At 55.7% G+C, this 20869-nt stretch overlaps 1 protein-coding gene across 1 annotated transcript in view; it reads right to left on the bottom strand.

The window, feature by feature from the left end:
- LOC119103205 (angiotensin-converting enzyme) overlaps window positions 1–20869 on the bottom strand; it is a 29556-nt gene continuing 8687 nt past the window's right edge. The window contains exons 2-13 of the mRNA XM_037226649.1: window positions 15135–15293; window positions 14095–14188; window positions 11454–11597; window positions 10912–11103; window positions 10048–10145; window positions 9244–9416; window positions 8943–9067; window positions 8095–8195; window positions 7581–7822; window positions 2189–2329; window positions 1449–1615; window positions 1–452 (exon numbers count right to left, since the gene is read on the bottom strand). Of these exons, the coding sequence (XP_037082544.1) occupies window positions 1–452; window positions 1449–1615; window positions 2189–2329; window positions 7581–7822; window positions 8095–8195; window positions 8943–9067; window positions 9244–9416; window positions 10048–10145; window positions 10912–11103; window positions 11454–11597; window positions 14095–14188; window positions 15135–15293 (2088 nt within the window). The remainder of the gene's footprint in view (window positions 453–1448; window positions 1616–2188; window positions 2330–7580; window positions 7823–8094; window positions 8196–8942; window positions 9068–9243; window positions 9417–10047; window positions 10146–10911; window positions 11104–11453; window positions 11598–14094; window positions 14189–15134; window positions 15294–20869) is intronic.

Genomic DNA, 20869 nt, shown 5'->3' with positions numbered 1-20869 from the left:
TCAGACGAGCGCGAGCAAGGCGGCTGCCAGCAGAGCCAGTGACGTCAATGTGGGCAGGCCGCCACCGACGCCCGGGGACCCGCTGTCGTCATCATCACCGCCATCAGCGTCCTGTCCGGACAGCTTGCCCTCCACGCCGTGGTCGTGGTCGTGATCATGGCCGTGGCCGTGATCGTGATCGTGATCGTGATCGTGGTCGTGATCGTGGTCGTGACCGTGGTCGTGATCGTGGTCGTCGTGAGCGTGACTCGGGCCCAGGTCGTGGCCCTGGTCATGGGGGTGGGGGTGATTGTGCTCGGCCTGGCCATCGCCGTGCGTGTGCGCGTGGTCGTGCGAGGAGCTCCCTCCCGCCGGCTCTGGCTCCGGCTCTGGCTCCGGCTCCGGCTCCGGCTCCGGCTCTGGCTCTGGTGTCGGCAAGGGTGCTGAAGGGTCACGCACACAAGCGGACTCCTCTGTAACAATACGATATAATTTCAGTTTCGGAATATGGAAAGCATGCGGGGCAAGAAAGTATGAAACCTCGATTCATCATAATAAATAGTGAGCATCAGTAGACAGAGCAAAGCAACGGGCAGACTCGGTCACTTGTCTTGGTAGCTCAGCAGAGTTAGGCGTTGTCCGCACAACACACAACTTGCCTTGAGACCTTAAGTCGCTAATTATACGACCAGTGTCAGCAGGGTCATGGCCGTGCCAGGTGCACGGAGAGCGTGCCTTATCTGTCACGCGCGACTGCGACCAGCCTCGGCTTTGAGCTCAATAGACAAACAGGTAGTAAGTGCGACACAATGGGTTCGGATATGCGAGGCGAGCCGTTGACGCGCGCTATGCAGGTAGCAAGTACAGGTTACTTCAAACCACGGCTGGCAAATGTGACCAAGAGGTCAGACACATGGCGCGGTGTGATCGAAAACAACAGTGCTGAGGTACTGCCAGAAATGCTCGTACTCATCTGAGCAGCAAATACAAGGATGTTCAGGTAAGGACGAGGACGCACAGGACAGCATTACAGCCTGCCAGTCACAGTCAACAAGATCAGCCGGTCTCGGGAGGACAGCCGGTCTCGGGAGGACAGCCGGTCTCGGGAGGACAGCCGGTCTCGGGAGGACAGCCGGTCTCGGGAGGACAGCCGGTCTCGGGAGGACAGCCGGTCTCGGGAGGACAGCCGGTCTCGGGAGGACAGCCGGTCTCGGGAGGACTGCCGGTCTCGGGAGGACAGCCGGTCTCGGGAGGACAGCCGGTCTCGGGAGGACAGCTGGTCTCGGGAGGACAGCCGGTCTCGGGAGGACAGCCGGTCTCGGGAGGACAGCCGGTCTCGGGAGGACAGCCGGTCTCGGGAGGACGGCAGGCGCTGGAGAACGCTGAAACTCGAGAGGCCATCGGGCTGGGGAGGATAACGGCGCGCGGGGCACAGAGGGACAGCGGAGCCCGGCTGCCCGTCGCCTCACCGCTCTTCCAGCCGATGTGCTCGCGCGTCTCTTGGTTCTCACGCCGTAGCCAGTCTTCCAGCGGCTGGAAGTAGTCCCGCAGCGCTGTGGCGTCCATCTCGCGCTGACCCGTGATGACTTCGAGTGCGTCCGGCCACGGCTCCGAGCGCCCCAGACTCATCATCGCTCTGCAGGGACCGACACAGCGCGGCGGTCAGATGTCACCCTCCCTCTCCCCCCCGGTCGCGCCTCTGCTGTGGTGCCGCTGGGTGCTGGGTGTTGGGTGCTGGGTGCCTGTTGCTGGGTGTCCAGCTGGGTCGTCGTGCTCGGCCAGGATAAGTGGCCTACAAAATACGTAATTCTTACGGTGGGACTTGCATGTGACCGATATCAGATAACGGTGTCGCCCAGTGTACACGCTTCGAGGTGTTTCCTGTTTGCTTGTTGATCCCGCCACCCCTCTGCCGTTTGGTACGGCGCTAACTGGCTGCGGACATTCAGCTAGGTAGTGCCGTGAAATCAAGCATTGAAGTGCCGCTGTCGAAAGAATGTTGATCTTGCCGGAAAGTCATGACCAAAACTACCAAAATGACACTCTGCCATGTCAGTCACATGACACCAATCGTGGAGCATTGTGAGACGGAGGCGAGCGTGACGTCGGCCCGACCGTGATCCCGTGCGTGACCAATCTTCTCCTCACTAGCGGAACAGCGCCGTCCCGGAGCGTCCGGCAGACTCGAGGCAGGGGGAGAGCTACTCACGCCAGCTTGCCGCCGGCCTCCTTGCTGCCGGAGATGTCGCAGCGGTGCAGGGGCCGAGCCCGGTCGGACGCGTCGAACTGACCGGCAGCCTCGCACAGCGCCTGGTGCAGCTGGAACTGCAGCACCAGCGAGACAAAGTGCCTGAACACGGCGGCACGGCGCATGCGGTGGGGCTTTGAGCGAAGCGGACGTAAATATGCAGCACCAACAACACTGGACCAAAGGGTACGTAGAAAGGTTCATGACAGTTAATTCGGACCCATGAACATCGTTATGTTAGCTCGGCACGCAATTACAAGTTGAGACAAGGAACCATCAGAACAGAGAAAGCTGAGGTGATAGTGCTAATCGCATGCACGTTGATAATAATTTTGGAAGGTGGCATAGGTCATGAAGGATCAAATCATTTTGCATGCTGCTTGTCAGTATGGCCCCGCGGGAAATTACTCTGCCCATTTGTGGTACATGAATGCGGTCCCAGAACGGATCTCGGTTTGTGACTGACAACACTGCCTTCACGACGGTTTTAAATGATACCCGTGTGTACCCTTGTTTCCCATGTGATATCATGCCTGCAGTGAGAAAAAGATATCTTCTGGAAAACAGGCTGGACTACCAAAAAGGATTGCACGAGATAGATAACTTGCCCAACGATCTAAATTACAGAGGTATCAAGGGACGAAATTGCATTATATTAGCAATAAACGCGGTCGACTTCTGTGCAAATATGATGCTTTTAGCAAATATGATGAAATTATATTATTTATGCCGTATATAAATTGACGTCACTCGGTGGCCGGTCCCGTGACAATGTCACCACTGAAATGTCCCGCATTTCCACAACATCTCTTAATGATTAATGGATGCTGATACCGTCGTTTACCTAGTGCCTGGTCAGTTCTACATCAGCCGTTCTTCTTCAGCTCAAGATCTCATAAGTGGAAACGCACCCCGCAGCAAAGCCGTGAGACATACCAGTGGGGCACCCTCCTTTGCGCGGGACGGGTAGCCGTGAGACATACCAGTGTGGCACAAGACGGGTAGCCGTGAGACATACCAGTGCGCCGCCTTCTGTGGCATGGGACGGGTAGGTCGTAACAGATATGACAGTTGTCTGTTACTGTTGAGCAGATGATATATCAGCTCAATATAAGAGAGCCAGGCACATTGGACAAACGATGCGAAATAGTGTCAAGTGTCGATGCCAAGTAGGGAAAATAAAAACAAGTTCGAAACTCTAGTTTTGAGTAGTATTTAGCAGGCTGAGGTCTACTGATGCAGCACTCGTGCGCTAATTCACGAGCAACAGTGAATGACGTACGTCTGGCTATTGGCCGGATCAAGCATGACAGATTTAGTCGATGAAGTCGATAGCTTTGCCATGATTTGCGGTATTGTTAATTGCGTGTAAAGCAGAGTGACGATTGCAAATATTTTGGTTGACTGTTGGTCACAGTGAAAATGGCCACAGACCTATGAAATTGATGTGGCCCAATTTCTCTCGGTGTAAGCCATGGCGTTGAAAGAATTTCGTACAAGATAACATCGGCCCGCTTCCGGATCGGTTGCTAGCGCCACTACGAATTCAGCCGCATTGATATATTTCGGTGAGATATACAGTGAAATATATTGAACAATATATATATTTCATTGATATATACAGTGAGACGCTCCCGATACATTGGCCTTCGCTGTACTCTTGGTTTGACGTCCTCACCTACCTTGGCTGCTAAAATGTGAAAACAAATAAAAAATGTGTAAAACTTTGGTCTTTAAAAAACCTCCAAAGACGGGTGAATTCGTAGTATTCACACAAGACCGCATGTCCAACGATTGTCCGTTTTCTCTCCCGTCAGAACCTCTTAGCCTCGTGACGTTGTGGCACTGTATCATGAAGATCTCAACCCAGCTTAGGCCCATGCTCCTCAGCTTTTATGCAAGGTGATAATTTCGTTTCTCCACATTAATTGAATGAGGGCTGTGAAATGGTAGTGAAAACAGGGACTCCAGAAAAGCGCGCCAACCAAGTAGGAGACATGTGAATGCCTTACAAGCCATGCAGAACAGATTTCACATAACTGTACTTCTCGTTGCTGCAAACTGCATCAACATGTAAATAGCGGTTGCATATAGGACCCTCATCGATAAAATAACAATCGCTCCCAGACGGCGTAGCTGCTGGGCCGGGTCGGGACACCCTTGCTGAAAATATTTCTATGGCTCAAGTTAGACTCGCTCGGCCCCTGACTTCGCGTATAAGGTCCTCATCAGTTTTGACACAGACATCGACGAGCCGGAGAGCTGCGGCTCGTGGAAGAGCTTCAATATCGGAAGCTCTCCCACAATATTAGACATGTGCCTTACGAATTGTGATTATTTGCTGGAAAACTATTCCCATTCGCTTCCATTTTGCGCATGGCAGTGTAGCTCTAACATTCCCCGCAGTCCCCTACGAACGAAATGAAGAGACCGGTACGAATATAAAAGCGTACGAACTGGACATTCGTCCACAATTGCATGCATTTTTTCGACCTCGTTGACATAGCCCTATTCCCCTGCGGGCCTTCGTAAGTGCACACCTTCCTTGGTCGTGGAAACAGTGGGGAAAACAAGCACGACATCCAAAATGAGAGCAGGCAGCATGAGCACTGACACTGCCGGCGGCGGAGGCAAGGCGGACGACAAAGTCGAGCCCAGAGCATCGCGAGCGAAGGCTCTTCCCGTACAGACGGCACTGACGGACCGCGGAGCCAGCGGCGACGGCGGCGACATCCCAGCGCCCGGCGACGGCCCGGCCGCCCCGGTGAAGACGGGCCCGACCGTCCCGGTCAAGACGAACCCTGCCGACGAACGGCCCGCTGCCGGCGGCCTCAGGGCGAGCGGCAGGCGCCCGAGCCGGCGGCCAACGTTCGCATGCAGTTCACTCGGCGGGGCAGCGTCCGGCGCCGCAGGGCGCGCCGCAAGAGCCGGTCCGCAGACCGGGACGACGGCCGCTCGGCCAGCGAGCGCTACCGCGCCTCCTACAGCGTCATACACGCCGCCAATCACTGGCGCTGGCGGTCTCAGCAGTGGCGCCAGCTGTCGCACGATCGCAACCCGGAGCCGGAGCTGCCGGCCAGCATGCACCCCAAGGTGCCGGCGCACAGCATCTGGCTCTGGAACAGCCGGTGGGGCGAGCTGCACTGGCGCTCGGCACCGCACAACCCTGTGGAGGAGTTCTTCCAGACGGCCGTCAGCGAGCAGACGCTGAAGCGCCAGGTGGGGCTGTTCGGCCGCCGCTACACCCAAGTACCCGAACCAGTCCACCTGGGCCGGCGTTGAGACGGGCCGTGGCATCTTCGCTCGTGCCCTGTCGAAGGCGGAGGACACCGCCGGCAAGCCGCCGCCCGACTCGCAGACGGTGGGCATCGAGGACGTGAAGACGGTGGCCGAGGCGGCCGTCGGTCAGTTCTTCCCAACGGCGTACGGTCGGCGTCGGTTCTCCCTGATCCCGAACATGAACCAGTTCCTGCTCAGCATCATCGAGTACTTCCACCACTACTTCAAGGACCGCAAGCTTATTGAGCTGGCCAAGCAGAACAACTGCCTGGTGTTTGACCGCGGCGGGCGCGCCGAGCGGAAGCTGCGCATGCATGAGTGTCAGCGCGAGATGGCGCACTGCTACGCCAAGTTCATCCTGGGCCGCGACATGCCGTTCCACCACATGAACCAGGGCGCGTTCGGCTCCATCTCGGCCGCGTCGGCCGACCGGCAGTTCTGGGAGGCGCTCTACGCCTTCACCATCCAGGTGGTGTGGATCACGTTCGGCCGGCCGGCGGTGGCCGTGATCGCGCGCGAGCTGGGCCGCGTCTTCCGCACGCTTCTACTTCGACCCGGCGCGACGCGACGTCTCGACGCGCACCTACAAGACGGCCGACCAGCGACGCAACGCGGCGCTGGGGCTCTCGCCGCCGCGGGCCAAGCAGCGGCGTCCGAGCGCGCCGCCGGCGGCGCGACCGACCAACGCCGTCGAGATGGCCTCGCAGAACTACCTGGCCATGTGCGTGGCTATGGCGCGCGTGTACGGCGAGTACGATTGTCCGCCGATGCCGCCCAAGCCCATCTACGGCCTGCTCAACAACCGGTCGGCGCCGCTCGGCCTGCTGCTCTCCGAGGACCAGGAGCGGCCGCCGACCGCGCAGCACGCGGTCGACCGGGCGAGCATCGGCATCCTGGGCCACCCGCGCCGCCAGTTCGACAGCAACCTGGACCCGATCGACGAGCCGCGCCAGCGCAAGTACCGCAAGCTCAAGTTCCTCGGCGCCATTTCGGAACGGGCTCAGGTCACCCGGATCCCGACCGTGACGCCCTACCTGCTGCAGCCCTCGCCACCCTCCGCCTCCGACCTGGAGAGGTTCACCTAGTAGGTACGGACGCTGGGAGGGGGGGGGGGGGGGCAAGAGAAAGAACTTGCTGCTGCCGTTCCTGCTCGAGGCTCATCTGTTGAGCCTAGGCGCGGAACTGTACCCAGCAAAGTCTGAGCTCGTCACACCCAGCTTTCATCAGGGACAGTTTGATGCAGGCCGCCCGCATGGCCGAAGCGTCCCTACCGCGGCGGATTGCGCCCCAGCGTGAGCAGCCTCTATGTGGAGCTGCAGGTCCACTGCGACTGAAGCGGGGCCAATCTCCTTCTGCGGAGACGCCGGTCCGCCATGACGCTCTGACCACGCAGACGTAACCGGCCGCGTCGGAATGCGCCCGCGACGCCATCCCACCGTCTAGCCGCGCTAGCGTTACCATTATTGGCACAACGTATCCAACATTCCGGGCGTCTACTCTGCGAGGAGCAGAGCCACCTGCTGCAGGGATTGGGTGTCATCGGTGCTGCAGTCTTTGTAGATGTTGCTACAGACCACGGGACGGACTATATGCAGTTTACATCCGACATGAAACAGTCAAATACAACTGCACGCCCAACACCAGCCGTGTTTCTTTCATCGTTTGGCTGCTTTTGTTCATGAACCGACATTCTGTGGTAACTGGACACTACATACTTATATTTCAGAAATATGAACTAACCTCGTAAAAGAGACGTTATGAAAGCATGCTGCAAATAGCAATGTAGCATTGCATCGCAATTTACTACTGACACGGCACGTGATAGATGGGTTTTGGTGTCGGCGTTCACGTTGTTGTTGTGTATCGCCAGCTCTCAGCTGGACTTAAGTGGCATGGCTCGATGTCAGGTCTGGTGCTGCACGTGCAGCTGCTACCCTGTTGACGGCCGGTGGATTCACAGACGAACGCCTTCCGCAGTGTGCTGCAGCCAGTTGGTAGACCCATTTAGAGACATCACTTACAGCAGGGGGCATCACTCGCCATGTCCCGATTGCACAGGTCAGCAGCGGCTCACCTGATGTAGGGCTTGTTGGCGACCACGGCCTCGCTGGCGGCCGGGTCGAAGTTGGCCTCGGCGCGCTGCTTCGGCGGCCGCACGCCCTGCAGCTCCTGCCGCAGTCGCCACCACTCGCAGTTGAGCTGGTCGGCGCCGATCTCACCAGAGAACACTCCCCAGCGCCACTTGTCCATTAGGTAGCCAAACGGCAGCCGCGCCATCTTCTCCAGCGCCGTCGCCATCAGCACGTTCATGTTCACCTGCAGGAGAGCGCAGGACGACACGTGAGGTCAGAGCACTGTGAAAGGCGCCAAGATAAACGAGACAGCTGGGCGTGGTGGTTCATGGTTTTTTGTGGGCCATAAATCCGTGGAAGACCTTAGCGGCAGGTATGGGTTTAAGTCCATCTGACTCCGAGCGCTACAAGCACCAGTCTGCAACTTGTCATACGCCCCGTTTTTGTTCTATTCTAGCACATCACAGCACAGGACGGCGAACCGGCTGTCTTCTGAGGAAACCGCACGTCACTGACCTCCGGGTCATCGACAGACTCATGCAGAAGACCGAGGTCATGCAGGTGCTTGGGCGTGACCACTGACAGCGCCAAGGTATCGCCGACTGCGTCCGCAAAGCCTGAAACGCATGCGTCGTGTGGGTAGGCGTACAACCCAGGAAGATACCTGAGTCCTGCTGCTCACATATTGCAGACAGGTAGCTAACGATAGCATTAATCGCTCTCATCTGCGTCTGTCAGAGGGATGAAAACCACGCTCGGTCGCCGTCGTCGTCGTCGTCACCATCATTGCTCGTCAATCGTCAATCCCACGCATCTCGCTTATTATTAGTTAGCTGCGTAAAAGCGAAATGTCTACAACACCATTCCTCTGCGATGATAAATACCGGTGGCTGATAAACACCGAAAGTTGATAAACACTGGTGGTTGGTAAACACCGATGATTGATAATAGACACCAATGGTTGATAAACACCGACGGTTGTCAAACACCGATGGTTGATAAACATCGGTGCCTCCCAGCCCATTGAAACCAAACGAAATGGTGCTGGGTCCAAGAGACTGGGTGGTTTGCGCCTTCAGGCTGTCTGCACAGCAGCGCCTCCGGCAGTTAGTCCAGGGAGTACTGCACAGCAGCGCCTTCGGCAGCTAGTCCAGGGAGTACTGCACAGCAGCGCCTTCGGCAGCTAGTCCAGGGAGTACTGCACAGCAGCGCCTCCGGCAGCTAGTCCAGGGAGTACTGCACAGCAGCGCCTTCGGCAGCTAGTCCAGGGAGTACTGCACAGCAGCGCCTCCGGTAGCTAGTCCAGGGAGTACTGCACAGCAGCGCCTTCGGCAGCTAGTCCAGGGAGTACTGCTCAGACGTACCGGGGTTTGCTGGTGCCCTGAACACCTGCGGCTGCTGCTTGTACTGCTGAGCGTACTGGGTCCTGCCCATCTGCTTGTGGGCCTCCAGCAGATCCGCCATCGTGATGTTCGTGCACTGTTTTACCCTGCGAGACCAGACCGAAGGAGTGATTTACTTCAGTCATAGCATGCACACGTGTTGGCGTTCAGTGTCTGGGAGAAACGGTGAGTGAGGTTGCCTTTTAACAAAACAAGCAAGACGATCATTTTAAGGACAAAAATTGAGGTGTTAAAGGAATGCAGGGCTGCATGTCAGCTTGACCTGAGATCCTGCCCGTCGCAGAAGTCCCAGCTGGAGGGCTGGCAGTCCTCCTGTCGTCCGTCGCCTGACCGCTCCAGGGCCGAGCGGTTCCAGAACTCCGGCGGCACCGACTGCAGGCCCATGGAGGTGACGAACGTCTCGGCCGTTTGGAACATCTTCATGGCCGTGTAGCCCTGCCGACGGCGCACGTGTCAGTCCGCCATCGTCTGGACGGGACCGCCGTCGGGACCGTGGCTGCATCTACAACTGATAGGCGCCGGGTCAAGTACAACCTGTGGTGGACAGAGACTGCTCGGCAGGTGTAAGGCGGCAACGGGCTGCAACTTATCCTGGTGTCCACTGACAGGGCTTAGGAGTTGCCTCCGCCTCCATTCGCGGAAAACGACAGCAAAACCGCTGGCTGCGCGCGGTCTGCGTGCTTCTTCTGAAAAATCACGACTGTAAAATGCCTGATTTGCCATACGTTGACCGATAGTTTTCCCTCAAAGCACATATCGGCGAAGATAGATATAGTTTACAGGAAAGAAAGAATCCGTACATTATCAGGTGTCATGTCACGCTGAGTGACACAGAAGCCTGGAGCCCGATGTCCACCCAAGGAAACTCCCGCTGGCTCCGTGGCAGCTAAAAGCGTTGAATGGTCAGAGCTGCAGGGACGTAGCTAACAAGAACCTCAGCATTCAGACGAGAAGCCCAATCGCTCACCTGTGCCTCCAGACGAGAAGTCCAATCGCTCACCTGTGCCTCCAGACGAGAAGTCCAATCGCTCACCTGTGCCTCCAGACGAGAAGTCCAATCGCTCACCTGTGCCTCCATCTGTGGCGTGACGTCGGCGTCTGTCTTCTTCGGGTACGGCTTGCAGATGTCCAGCAAATGCCTCCAGTTCTCGGACCACATGTCGCCTGGAAAAGCCAGCTTGGTGGGTTCAAAGGCTGACGTGCAGAACAATGTTAGCTGCTCGACGGAAAATGTTGAGGCAATACTGGAAGGAGGCCTAGATTCTTCTTGCTCCGGTAGGCTGGAAAATACGCCGGCAGTTTGAAACAGGCTGGTCGGGCTGCATTTGATCCAGATTGAGAGCTTAAGCTTGATTTATGTGCCCGTGGTAACTGGGTGACTGTTGTGCTTCCGTTCCGGCCGTGTGTCGGCCTGACCCCTGAACCGACCCACTATCAGGGTCAGATCGTGGCCTCTTCTCACAAAACAACCCGGCCGGGCGCCATTCACTGCACCTGACGGCGGGCAAAGTGGCTCTATATACGCCGCGTCTCTCGTTAAAAAGGAGTAGTGCTGATGCTAAACAGGCCGGCCGCGGCGGCAGGGCATTAAGCGGGCCAACAAGTCATGCCAAGACGTTACGTGGGAGACCAGAAGCCAGGGGTGAGTCCTGTGCTTGGGAGCGTGGGTCATGCTGCCGCGTTCCACGCCTCGCGCTTGGCACAACGCAGCCCACTGGCATCACTCGAAGCAAGATCAGCAATGCAGACGCCCGAAGTCACCTTAACCCCGGGTCACGAGTCTGCTGAAAGTTAAAACCCTCCCCCAGTACCTGAATTCCACGAAAGCTTAGCATTGTGTGCAGTGCTGCCCCGATGTGACCCGGGGTCTGAGAGGTCCCTTGCAGCCGCCCTCAGGACCCGGCTGGCCGTGTGCGCCGCCGCCTCTCACCGAGCAGATGCGCCGGGATGGGGCCGTCCTGGCTGACCACGTCCTCGCCGTACTCCTGACGCAGCCGGCCGCGCACAAACGCGTGCAGCTGCTCGTACAGCGGCGTCAGCTGATCCCAGAGCCGAGCGATCTGGGACTGGAAGTCGGGCGTGCCGTACGCCGACAGCCACAGTCCGGTGCCGTCGGCGAACCCTGAGGTCGGGCAAGTCCGCCGTCAGACCCCCTGCGCCGCAGCCGCTGGAGCTCGGGCCGACAGGCGGCAGGCAGGCAACCTTAAATCTAAATCATGCTTTGTTGGGACAGCACATCAGCGGCCGGATATGGAGACGTGCTATAATTGTAAAAAACTCATTCGTTAAGGTCCGATTACTTACACTTGTGTTGTGTGTTGTGAAGTCCTTTCTACTGATTTCTGCTGCTCGTGTGGCATTTGCGTGATGGTGCGGAGTGAAAATGCACGGCATGAATTTTTTAAAACGGTGGCAGACAAAAGTGGCCACTACAAGGCCGGTACTGGGGAGCGTGCCGTCGCCGCCGCTAACCGTTGAGCTTCGCCGCCTCGTTGTGCAGCTGGACGAGCGTGAGGTAGTCCTGCCGCAGCGGCTTGCCGGCGCTGTCTCTCCAGCTGGTCCAGGCACGAGCCAGCTCCTTCGGGTCCCTCTCGGTCGCCATCAGCTGCTTCAGGTCTGCGGCGGCCGTGAGACGCCCCCGGTGAAGGCTAACGGCGTCGGGTTCAGCGCTTATGCGACACACTAATCAACGACATACTAATCAACGACACACTAATCAACGACGTACGACGTACGACATACGACATGCGACATACGACACACGGTGCACCGCGGACCGCAACTGGTGTCATAATTTCCTGACTGTCGGAGGCTGCACATGGCAGTATCGACAGACTTGAGGAAGCATGTGTCAGATGACATACGACACTGAAATGGAAATAACGCTGCGTTTAATGCGAAGCGTGCTTGCTTTAAAGAGGGGGTTCCACATTTGAAGATAATGAAGCAGACATCGGATGTGATGAAATAAGTTTACTTATAGCTCTTGTCATGCCTTTGAATGGAAAGACTGCTCCAGACAACACAATTGTTCCATATAGTAAAGATGCTACTCAATACGTCATTGTTTGATTGCGTCATGGAACGTTTGTGTGATGTGTGGCGCATATTGAAACGTTGGTTTAGTTAAGCATGACCGCCGGAAAATGCACCACGGGCATGGTGCAAACAATCTAAAGCACTACCCGCAATACTTCGGGTGGTTTATGGATTACGCACAGGCACGGATGTCGCCAGCATGTCCGATCGATGAAATAGATCCGTAAAATCATCGCCGGCTCTCAAACTACGGACTGACTGAGTACAGTGTCGTAGCTTCGCAAAATGAGTTGGACGGAGGGCTGAACACCAAAAAATGACTCAAACCAACCCGAAAAACACCAACAAATGGGTTCATCTCCTGATTTGGGCACCTCTCTTCTCGAAATTGCGGGGCCTGCACCCTAAGTTAGGACGGGGATGGGGGTTGAATGGAGTCTATGCCTTGGAATTTATTTACAAGTAAATTCGTATCGTTCAAAGATTACACTGGAGCGCACCTTTTTTCATTTGAGATTGTCTTCTACACACATCAACAATAACAGAGACACGAAAAACATGAATTTAATATTTCGTATGCCAGTTTCACCACTAGATTCCCGCCCCACTTCGCGGTACTGTGTGAAGGCTAGTCCGTCTTAAAGAACTCAAAGGTGCCTCTTTCAGCTGCGTCACCATTTTTGTCCGCCCGTTGGCCAATGATGACCGTTCGCCGCGGGGTCGGGGCGGGGCCGACGCCGCCCGGCCTGAGGAGACTGCAGCGCCGGATGTGAGGGTGTTCGCTGCCAAGATTTGCGATCGCGCGTGTTCAAAATTACGTTACATGATTTTTCTCACTTATCGATTCTGACTAAATGTCGAACATTTCCAGGCAAACATTGGTCGGTCATGCTGCTACAAATTTTTGACCAATTTTGGGGTCTTTCACCATTAATGGGCCCCTTTCAATGAATTCTTCTCCCTCCATCCATTGCCAAAGCTCTGGCCACGCCTCTGCGGTGTACGTAAATCAGAGTATTTGTCTGAGATGAAATGTCACATTCCCAATGCCCTCCCCCCCCCCCCCCCAACTTTGGAAGAGGAAAGCTCAAATCCGGAGAAAACCCCGTTTGTTTGGGTTTTCGAGGCAGGTTTAATCATTTTTCGTTGCTCAGCCCCTCCTCCTAACTCATTTTACGGAATTACGCTCCTGTGCCCAGTTTAAGAGCTGGCGATGATTCCATGGATCCACTTAACCGATCGGACCTGCTGGTGACTTCGTGCATGCATACCACGCCCGTGGTATGTATTCAGGCGGTCATGCTTAACTGAGCAAGTGTCTTAATAAACGCGTTAAGCTGTTGCCATCTTAGCACTTACATGTAGTGCATCAAACTCACCAACAGATGATGGCACGGTGCTGGAAGTGTTCGCTGAGATGAATGTTATTATGTGTTCGAGTTTTGACCCTTTCTGATGGTTATCTTGCACGAAGTTAGCCTATATTTACGTACTTATGCTATCAATAGTTATGGCGCATTTCATAGCTCATTCGATTACGTGCCTTATTTCTGTAATAGCTGGGAACAATGTCCAACCTCTTATGTTATGCAGTACAAAAGGCGAGACGTGATTGAAACTTGTACGGATTACTTAATATTAATAGAGCCAATTGACGCCCATAACATTGGAAATCGTGCTCACGGACGCCATATCTAAACGGCTCGACGATAATATTATTTTTGGCCCTCGGCGGCGCATTGCCTGTTGGGTGCCGGTATTTGAGTGGCGTCGTTAGTCGTTATACATACCTGAATGGCCTTAAAATAGTCTGCACAAAATAGTCAGCACATATGTGCTGGTGTGAAGCTTAGAATCTAAACGGTTTTGGTTTAAAGAAGGGCAGGGCTGCGAGCTGTACGGAATGATCTGCAAAATGACTATTCCAGTTTAGAACGCCATACAAATGTGGAACACTCTCTTTAACAGGAACAATGCACATTTCCTACTATATCAATATTGTTGTGGAACAACACTGTGAACCTGACTGGATGACTGTGTGCTTAGTGACGAATTGCCTGATTCGTATTCGTACCTGGTTCAAGGCGTAATTTGCAATTTTCTTGCGTTTTGTCGCAAATCGTCGCTTCATTGTACGCCTTTTGCATGTTCTTTTCAATGCGTTCATACTGGAACGAAGGCGGTATTAAAGCACCAATGGTGAGAACAATGGTGAGAACAATGGTGAGAACAATGCGGAAACCACGTGAGACACAGCCTTAACGTTCCAACACCCGATGGGTGGTTTTGGACGCATAACTGGAATCCTATAAGTCACAACATCCCTAGTCCCGTCCTGACATCTACTATGCATGGTTTCGTGCGCCCTGTTCTTGTTCCACACCTGCTCTGGTGCTGTCGCCACGCCCTCGCTAGCCCCGTTGCTACGACGGCTCTATTGGCTTTCTCCCACCCACTTAAGTCCAGTTGCTTGGTCTCCTCTGGCTCCGTCGTTCGATTTCGTAAGTCTCCCCACATCTTTAGAATTTCCACCCTTCCCCATCTCCGGCAACATTGTCTCCTCATCCCATAGTCTCGCTTCATAATATCCCCTAATCTCGCTCCGTTAACACTTTTATACATGTCTCTAAGATGTTTGAGTTGCGTTCTATCGGTTGGGTTACCGTCTACCACTGCGCCATCTACCGTTTTTTTTTTGTTGTATTCGTCCCTTACATATTCCTGCCGCGTTCTGTCAGTCAATCGTTTTCCATTCGCTCAGCTGTTAAAGCTTCATTCCCCGCCCACTCTCTTTTCCCGTCCGTTCACGCGCTTAAGTCCCATCTTCCCTTACCTATAAGATGTGACAGGCCCGACCTCACCTCACCTAACAGGCCCCACCCTCACCTCACCAACACATCCTCACCACTCCTAACCTAACAGACCCGACCTCACCTCACCTAACAGACCCCACCCTCACCTCACCAACACATCCTCATCCCTCCTAACCTAACAGGCCCGCCCTCACCTCACCTATCACACCCGACCCTCACCTCACCAACACATCCTCACCCCTCCTAACCTAACAGACCTGACCTCACCTCACCTAACAGACCTCCACCTCTAGTGTCTCACCTCCTCGAGCTTGGGATCCGGCAGCGCGGCCGCGCCTCGTTGGGAGAGTATCTGCAGCTGGCGCCGCACGCTCTCGTCCTTGATCTGCTCCCGGTCGTACCCCTTGAGCTCAGACCACCTGGCATTGACGAACTGGGCGTGCGAGTGGTGGGCCGCCATCTGCAGAGCGAATTGCGAACTTAGCTCGGCTGCTGCACAACAGCCGTTTGCAATGCTTCAATGGCTGGAATCGGAACGCACCTTATTTGACCCTTATTGAAATGCAATAACTTTGTATCAAAATGGGAAAAACAGAGTTTGACGTTGGCGTCATCAGCATTTTCGACAGCTTTCGCTGGGGAAGTGTTTTGCCTTTTCCCTTTGTTCATTTATGTGCACTTCGGGACGTAGTGTATGATTCATAGTTCATAATCCCGCATTTGATAACATGATAGGCTAGCTTGCCAGCACGCAGCGGCGGGCGTGCACGGGCATGCCTCCATGACTGCGACCACGGCTTTGGCTCCCCCATAACTTGTTGTTCACCAATGGCCAACCTAACTTGCATGTGCACGAGTCAGCCATTGCACGTTTCAGACCGTTCGGACTTGCATATCACGAATACTCCCGTTTTGGCGCTGTCATGCGACATAACTCAAGCGGCGCCAAGCTGGCCGCCACATCACTTCCATATCTGCGTGGTCGGCGGGCGAGTGAAGCCCGTCTCTTCAGCGCTCTCCGCGGCTGGCAGCAGCCGACATCGGCCAGCAGCGCCGCCGCCGCCGCTGCTGGAGCCGGGCTGCGGCGGCGGCGGCGCGGCGCCTGCAGAGTTACGGTCAGCCGCCGCGGCCGGTTTCCGGCCGGCCTGCATGACTCGGGCGGTCCAGGGTCAGGAAAGGGGCCCGGCGGCCGGTGCGGCGCGGCGGCCGGCGCCCCGCCCGGCTGCCGCGGGTTTGGCGCCGGGCCGGGGGCGCCGGGACAGGCGCTCCCCGGCTGTCGCGGGTTTGGCGCCGGGCCGGGGGCGCCGGGCCAGGCGCTCCCCGGGCGGTGCGGCGCCCGCTGCAGCGGGTTTGGCGCCGGGCCGGGCCGGTCCGGTCGGGGCGCCGGGGCGGGCGCTCCCCGGCTGTCGCGGGTTTGGCGCCGGGCCGGGGGCGCCGGGGCAGGCGCTCCCCGGCTGCCGCGGGTTTGGCACCGGGCCGGGCCGGTCCGGTCGGGGCGCCGGGGCGGGCGCTCCCCGGGACGGCGCGGCGCCCGCTGCAGCGGGCCGTGTCGGAAGCGGCAGCACATCCGGCGTCGGGTGACGTCGCTATTGTCGAGCGGGGCAGCGGCCGCCGACGCCGGGCGCCGGGCCGGCGCGCGGCCGCCGCTCTCACGGCGCTGCGGTCCTGCGGCGAGCTCCGCGTTACCGCCCGCCGCAGGACCGCAGAGCCGGCGCCGTGGACGATGGACAGGGACGCCGCGTTACCGCCCGCCGCAGGACCGCAGAGGCGGCGCCATGGACGATGGACAGGGACGCCGCGTACCTCCGTAATTTTGACTTCACATCAATGCTGCGGCGTTGCATGAGGTTTACCTCAAGATGTCCTTGTCCCTCTCCCCTTGCCCCTTCCCCATAAATCTTCTCCCCAGTTCGTCCATGGTTGGCGTCGCCCATCCGTGCTAGTGTACCGCTTCACGATGCATCAGTACAATGTGCTCCTGTTCCCGGCTCCAGCCATGACTGTCATGATGGTATGATCGAGATGACAGCGACTAAAATGGCGGTGAAGCAAGCATGATTTCCATCCGTCATCGAAGAGGTTCGAATGTGTGCATATGATTACCTGAGAGGGATTTTGAAGTGTCATGCATACTGCACTTAAAGTACTTCGCGTCCAATGTCGTGCACCAAACATGCATATCATCAGTCATCCTGGCACACCAGCGTCTTGGCAGACGTGCCTGAAAAAGACGGGTCCAACCAAATCCGAGTGAGTCATTGGCATGCGTCTGCAGACGGTTAACTTATGGAAAGTAGGCTGGCGACGACCTCCCCCTCTCCCCTTCCAACTTTGCTGTTCCTACGCCAGTCAATTAAGGCCGCGATAAATGCATGCACTATCCCCCACTCTAAGGGTCGACGGTATGAAGCCATGCCACGAGGTTCAAGTTCCACCTGAATGTGACAGCAACTGGCCTTGGCATACCATTAAATAGCGACAAAAGCATGTGCTGATGCCATCCGCATGCTTTTCTGCCTAACGGAGCAGAATAACATCCGCGTTTCAGACGCCGCCGCGTGTCAGATCTAGCGCCGCCGAGGCTGGCTCCAGCTTCACCTTCGGCGGCGGCCTGTTCGCGTCTCGATGATAGCGGCCGTCCTGTTCCGCGGAATCGGATGGGCGGCGTGCCCACCCTCCCTAAGCCGTCCGGCCGTACCAGGGCGTGCAGGGCGTGCGTGACGTCACAGCACGGCTCGTGACGTACTCGGCGGCGGACGGGTGCGGGCGATGCGGGCTGCTGGCGTGGGCTGCGCCACCACAGGCGAGCCCTGTCTCGGGTCCGGATGGAGAGCGCGCCCCTCAGGCCGGAGGTAGCGGCCAGCCTCCCTACTGGCATGTCAACCTGAATGCCCCGCGGGCACACGAGCATGACTCATAATTTCCGGACAGACCGTATCCAAGTCTCCCACAATGCCGCAGCTTGCTGATAGTGTTTCAATGCCGTCGGGGCCTTGACACCACCGCCTGCTGGAGTGGCCGCCGGCCATTGGAGCCATGGCATTGTTCAGGAAATTTCGTGGACACCGAGCGACATTGTCCGTGTCGCAAGCGGGCCGTGCCTACCGGCCGGGCGCTCGTGGCTCGTGTGCGCCGGTGGCGGCAGGAGCTGTGCTGTTTTCGTGCTGATCGTGGCGCGGTGTCAGGCCCGCGTGCCCCGCGCCGGCCGGGGCGCCACGAGCCGGTGTTCGTGTCCACCGCGCACTCGTGTCACTCGCAATGGTGGCGTGCGTGCGGCGCTGCGGCGACCCAGAGCTGCCCGGCCAGGCCAGCCAAGCCGGGCAGGCTGATGTAGCGGCCCAGAGCTGCCCGGCCGGGCCAGCCAAGCCGGCAGGCTGATGTGGCGGCCCGGAGCTGCCCGGCCGGGCCAGCCAAGCCGGTCAGGCTGGTGTAGCGGCCCAGAGCTGCCCGGCCGGGCCAGCCAAGCCGGGCAGGCTGATGTGGCGACCCAGAGCTGCCCGGCCGGGCCAGCCAAGCCGGTCAGGCTGGTGTAGCGGCCCAGAGCTGCCCGGCCGGGCCAGCCAAGCCGGGCAGGCTGATGTGGCGGCCCAGAGCTGCCCGGCCGGGCCAGCCAAGCCGGGCAGGCTGATGCAGCGACCCAGAGCTGCCCGGCCGGGCCAGCCAAGCCGGGCAGGCTGATGTAGCGGTTGTTTTCTGTCAACTCCGTGCGCCAGTGAAAATCTAAATGTGACGGCTGTCACTTGGCTCGCCTATTGCTGTGCTGCATATCTCACTCCACGCCCCGGCCGATGTGGAATGGATACGGTATGTTTTACAACAAAGCTGACGAATTCCATAGAACGTGTGCGCAGACAGAGGCTAGTCCGTTGCGGAAAGGTGCTACGAGGCGGGGCAGGACGGGTCACATCCCGTTTGCGTCTTGTGTTTCGTGTTAGAATAAGGGTCCTATGCGGCCCGGACGTCTCGTAAAATCGCACACGTTTGGACGAATTCGCTGTTCACCTATTTCGAAGATATGGATTTAAGGCAGCTGCCTTGTTCGCTCCACTTCCGCAGTACGAAACCGGGCAGCAATCACCAGGCATTTTCTGAACGTAAAACGGGTCGATACCAAAGCAAACTTCTTATTGTGTGCAGCACACACCGTGCATCTCGCCACTATTCGAGTCATCATGTTGAAGTGGATTCTGAGTCAAGCATACACTGAGACTATGTATACACTAGACACATTCGGCTGCATCCAACCACAGTCAACTTCACATTTCTTCTACGAGACAGGCCTCAGAGGTCTCGTGATATGATGAAAACTAAGCAAGCTAAGCAAAAAAAGCACGGAAAATCAGATTTGCAAAGTTCCGACAAACTGCTTCAGATAGGGTGGCTGAACAATCCTAAACGGTACCAAGGACAGGTCAAATTAGATCGTGGGCGTCAAATTAGCACTCAATGGGGCTGTGATGTTCTATGGATTAGTCAAATGAACTCGCAGGTGTCAAATTAGCACTTCATAGGCCCGTCCCGCCCTTTCTCTTAATAACTATGCTTGATATAACACTGCAAAAACGGGGTTGAATACCTCGAAAAACCTCCATCAAATGGGGAGGGGGGCAGTGAAAATCGACACATATAACTTGTGACATATAATGCCAGGTCAAAATGGTGAAGACATTGTTGAGTCGGTCCACCCAGTTATGTTAAGAACTAGATAAGCTCCATCAATGGGAGAGGCACTGCCAGAAAAGATCTTTCAAAGCCTTAAGATGCATGCATTTAATTTGTAAATGTATGGCTTTGTTTAGGTCAAATCTGGTTATAATGGTCAAGGTCTGACCTTGTTCAACCATGGAAGATTTGAAGTTGCAAAGATATTCAGGACGTTGGTAATGCACTTAAGAGAAAAAAGTTTAAAGCACAGTCTTGAAAGCCTCCTTGGAGAACATCTCCTGCGATTTATAGGCGCTACCTATATTTTATGAGAACAATGCCACCTCATGACCTCATGACCGACATGAACTCAAGAACATTAAGATCTGTCAAGGTCAGGTGCCTCAAATTCTGACACCGTGTTAAAAAATACCGCAAATTCAGCTTAAACCACAGCTAAATCCTGTAAGCTGTTAAGCGAGGAACATTATGCACCTAGATAAGGCAGAAGTATATAAGCCATATAAATAAAAGCATTATTCCTCAGAGCAAAGCCAGAAGAATGGAGAGATGCATGCGTTGATATTTCGACAGCACACAAATTCGAAGCGAATAGCAGAAGTGAATTCAAAATTACCTGCCAATGATTTCATTCATTTTTTCTTTTTTTTTGAAACTGTGGGCCACAGTTTTAACAGGACACCAGCATTCATGGGATTATACAAGGAGTAATTTCCAACCATTGCTGCGGGACAGTACATATCTAGCTACGACTTAGCATACACGAAAAATGCGTGTAAGGTCGTGCGAATTAAAGTAAACAGACATCAAAACATGCAAGCGAGTTGCAAACATGCAAGCACGCAAACATGCAAGCAACATGCAAGCAAGTAAGCAGGCATCACCCATCACACATCACGTAGACATCAAAACAATTTCAGTTAAACAGGCATCGCGCATCACGCGTCAGGCATCACTTATACATGCAAACGATTTTAAGCCATCAAGGCACGTATCACGTTTGCATAATCGGTCATGATGAGCCCTTTACATTAGAGTTTGGTCGCCGACTTTTTATAAGAAAAGATTCACTTGATTTCCTGTCTGGGTAATCCTGTGCTCTATAGATAACTTTGAGCTCCAAAGGGGTCAAAGGGTCCGAACGTCCCCTGGATTTCAGCCTCAGCCTGTTTTGATTATGGATGGTCACAGGAAGGGTCATTCCTTGTTTTGTTTTTAGCATCTCGTATGCGTTAATTATGCCTCAAACGAATAGGGCGTATGGACTCGCCGACATAAACTACGTCCGTACCGTGTTTTTCACATTTTACATTTCATTCATAAACCACGTTTTTTGCGTGCAAACCTTTTGAAACTCAGACTTGCATAAAT

This window comes from Pollicipes pollicipes, unplaced genomic scaffold, assembly GCF_011947565.3.
Source record: "Pollicipes pollicipes isolate AB1234 unplaced genomic scaffold, Ppol_2.1 Scaffold_5724;HRSCAF=6776_pilon_pilon_pilon, whole genome shotgun sequence".
Taxonomy (NCBI): domain Eukaryota; kingdom Metazoa; phylum Arthropoda; class Thecostraca; order Pollicipedomorpha; family Pollicipedidae; genus Pollicipes; species Pollicipes pollicipes.
The sequence above is the reverse complement of the archived record's forward strand: the minus strand, read 5'-3'. Positions and strand labels throughout refer to the sequence as shown.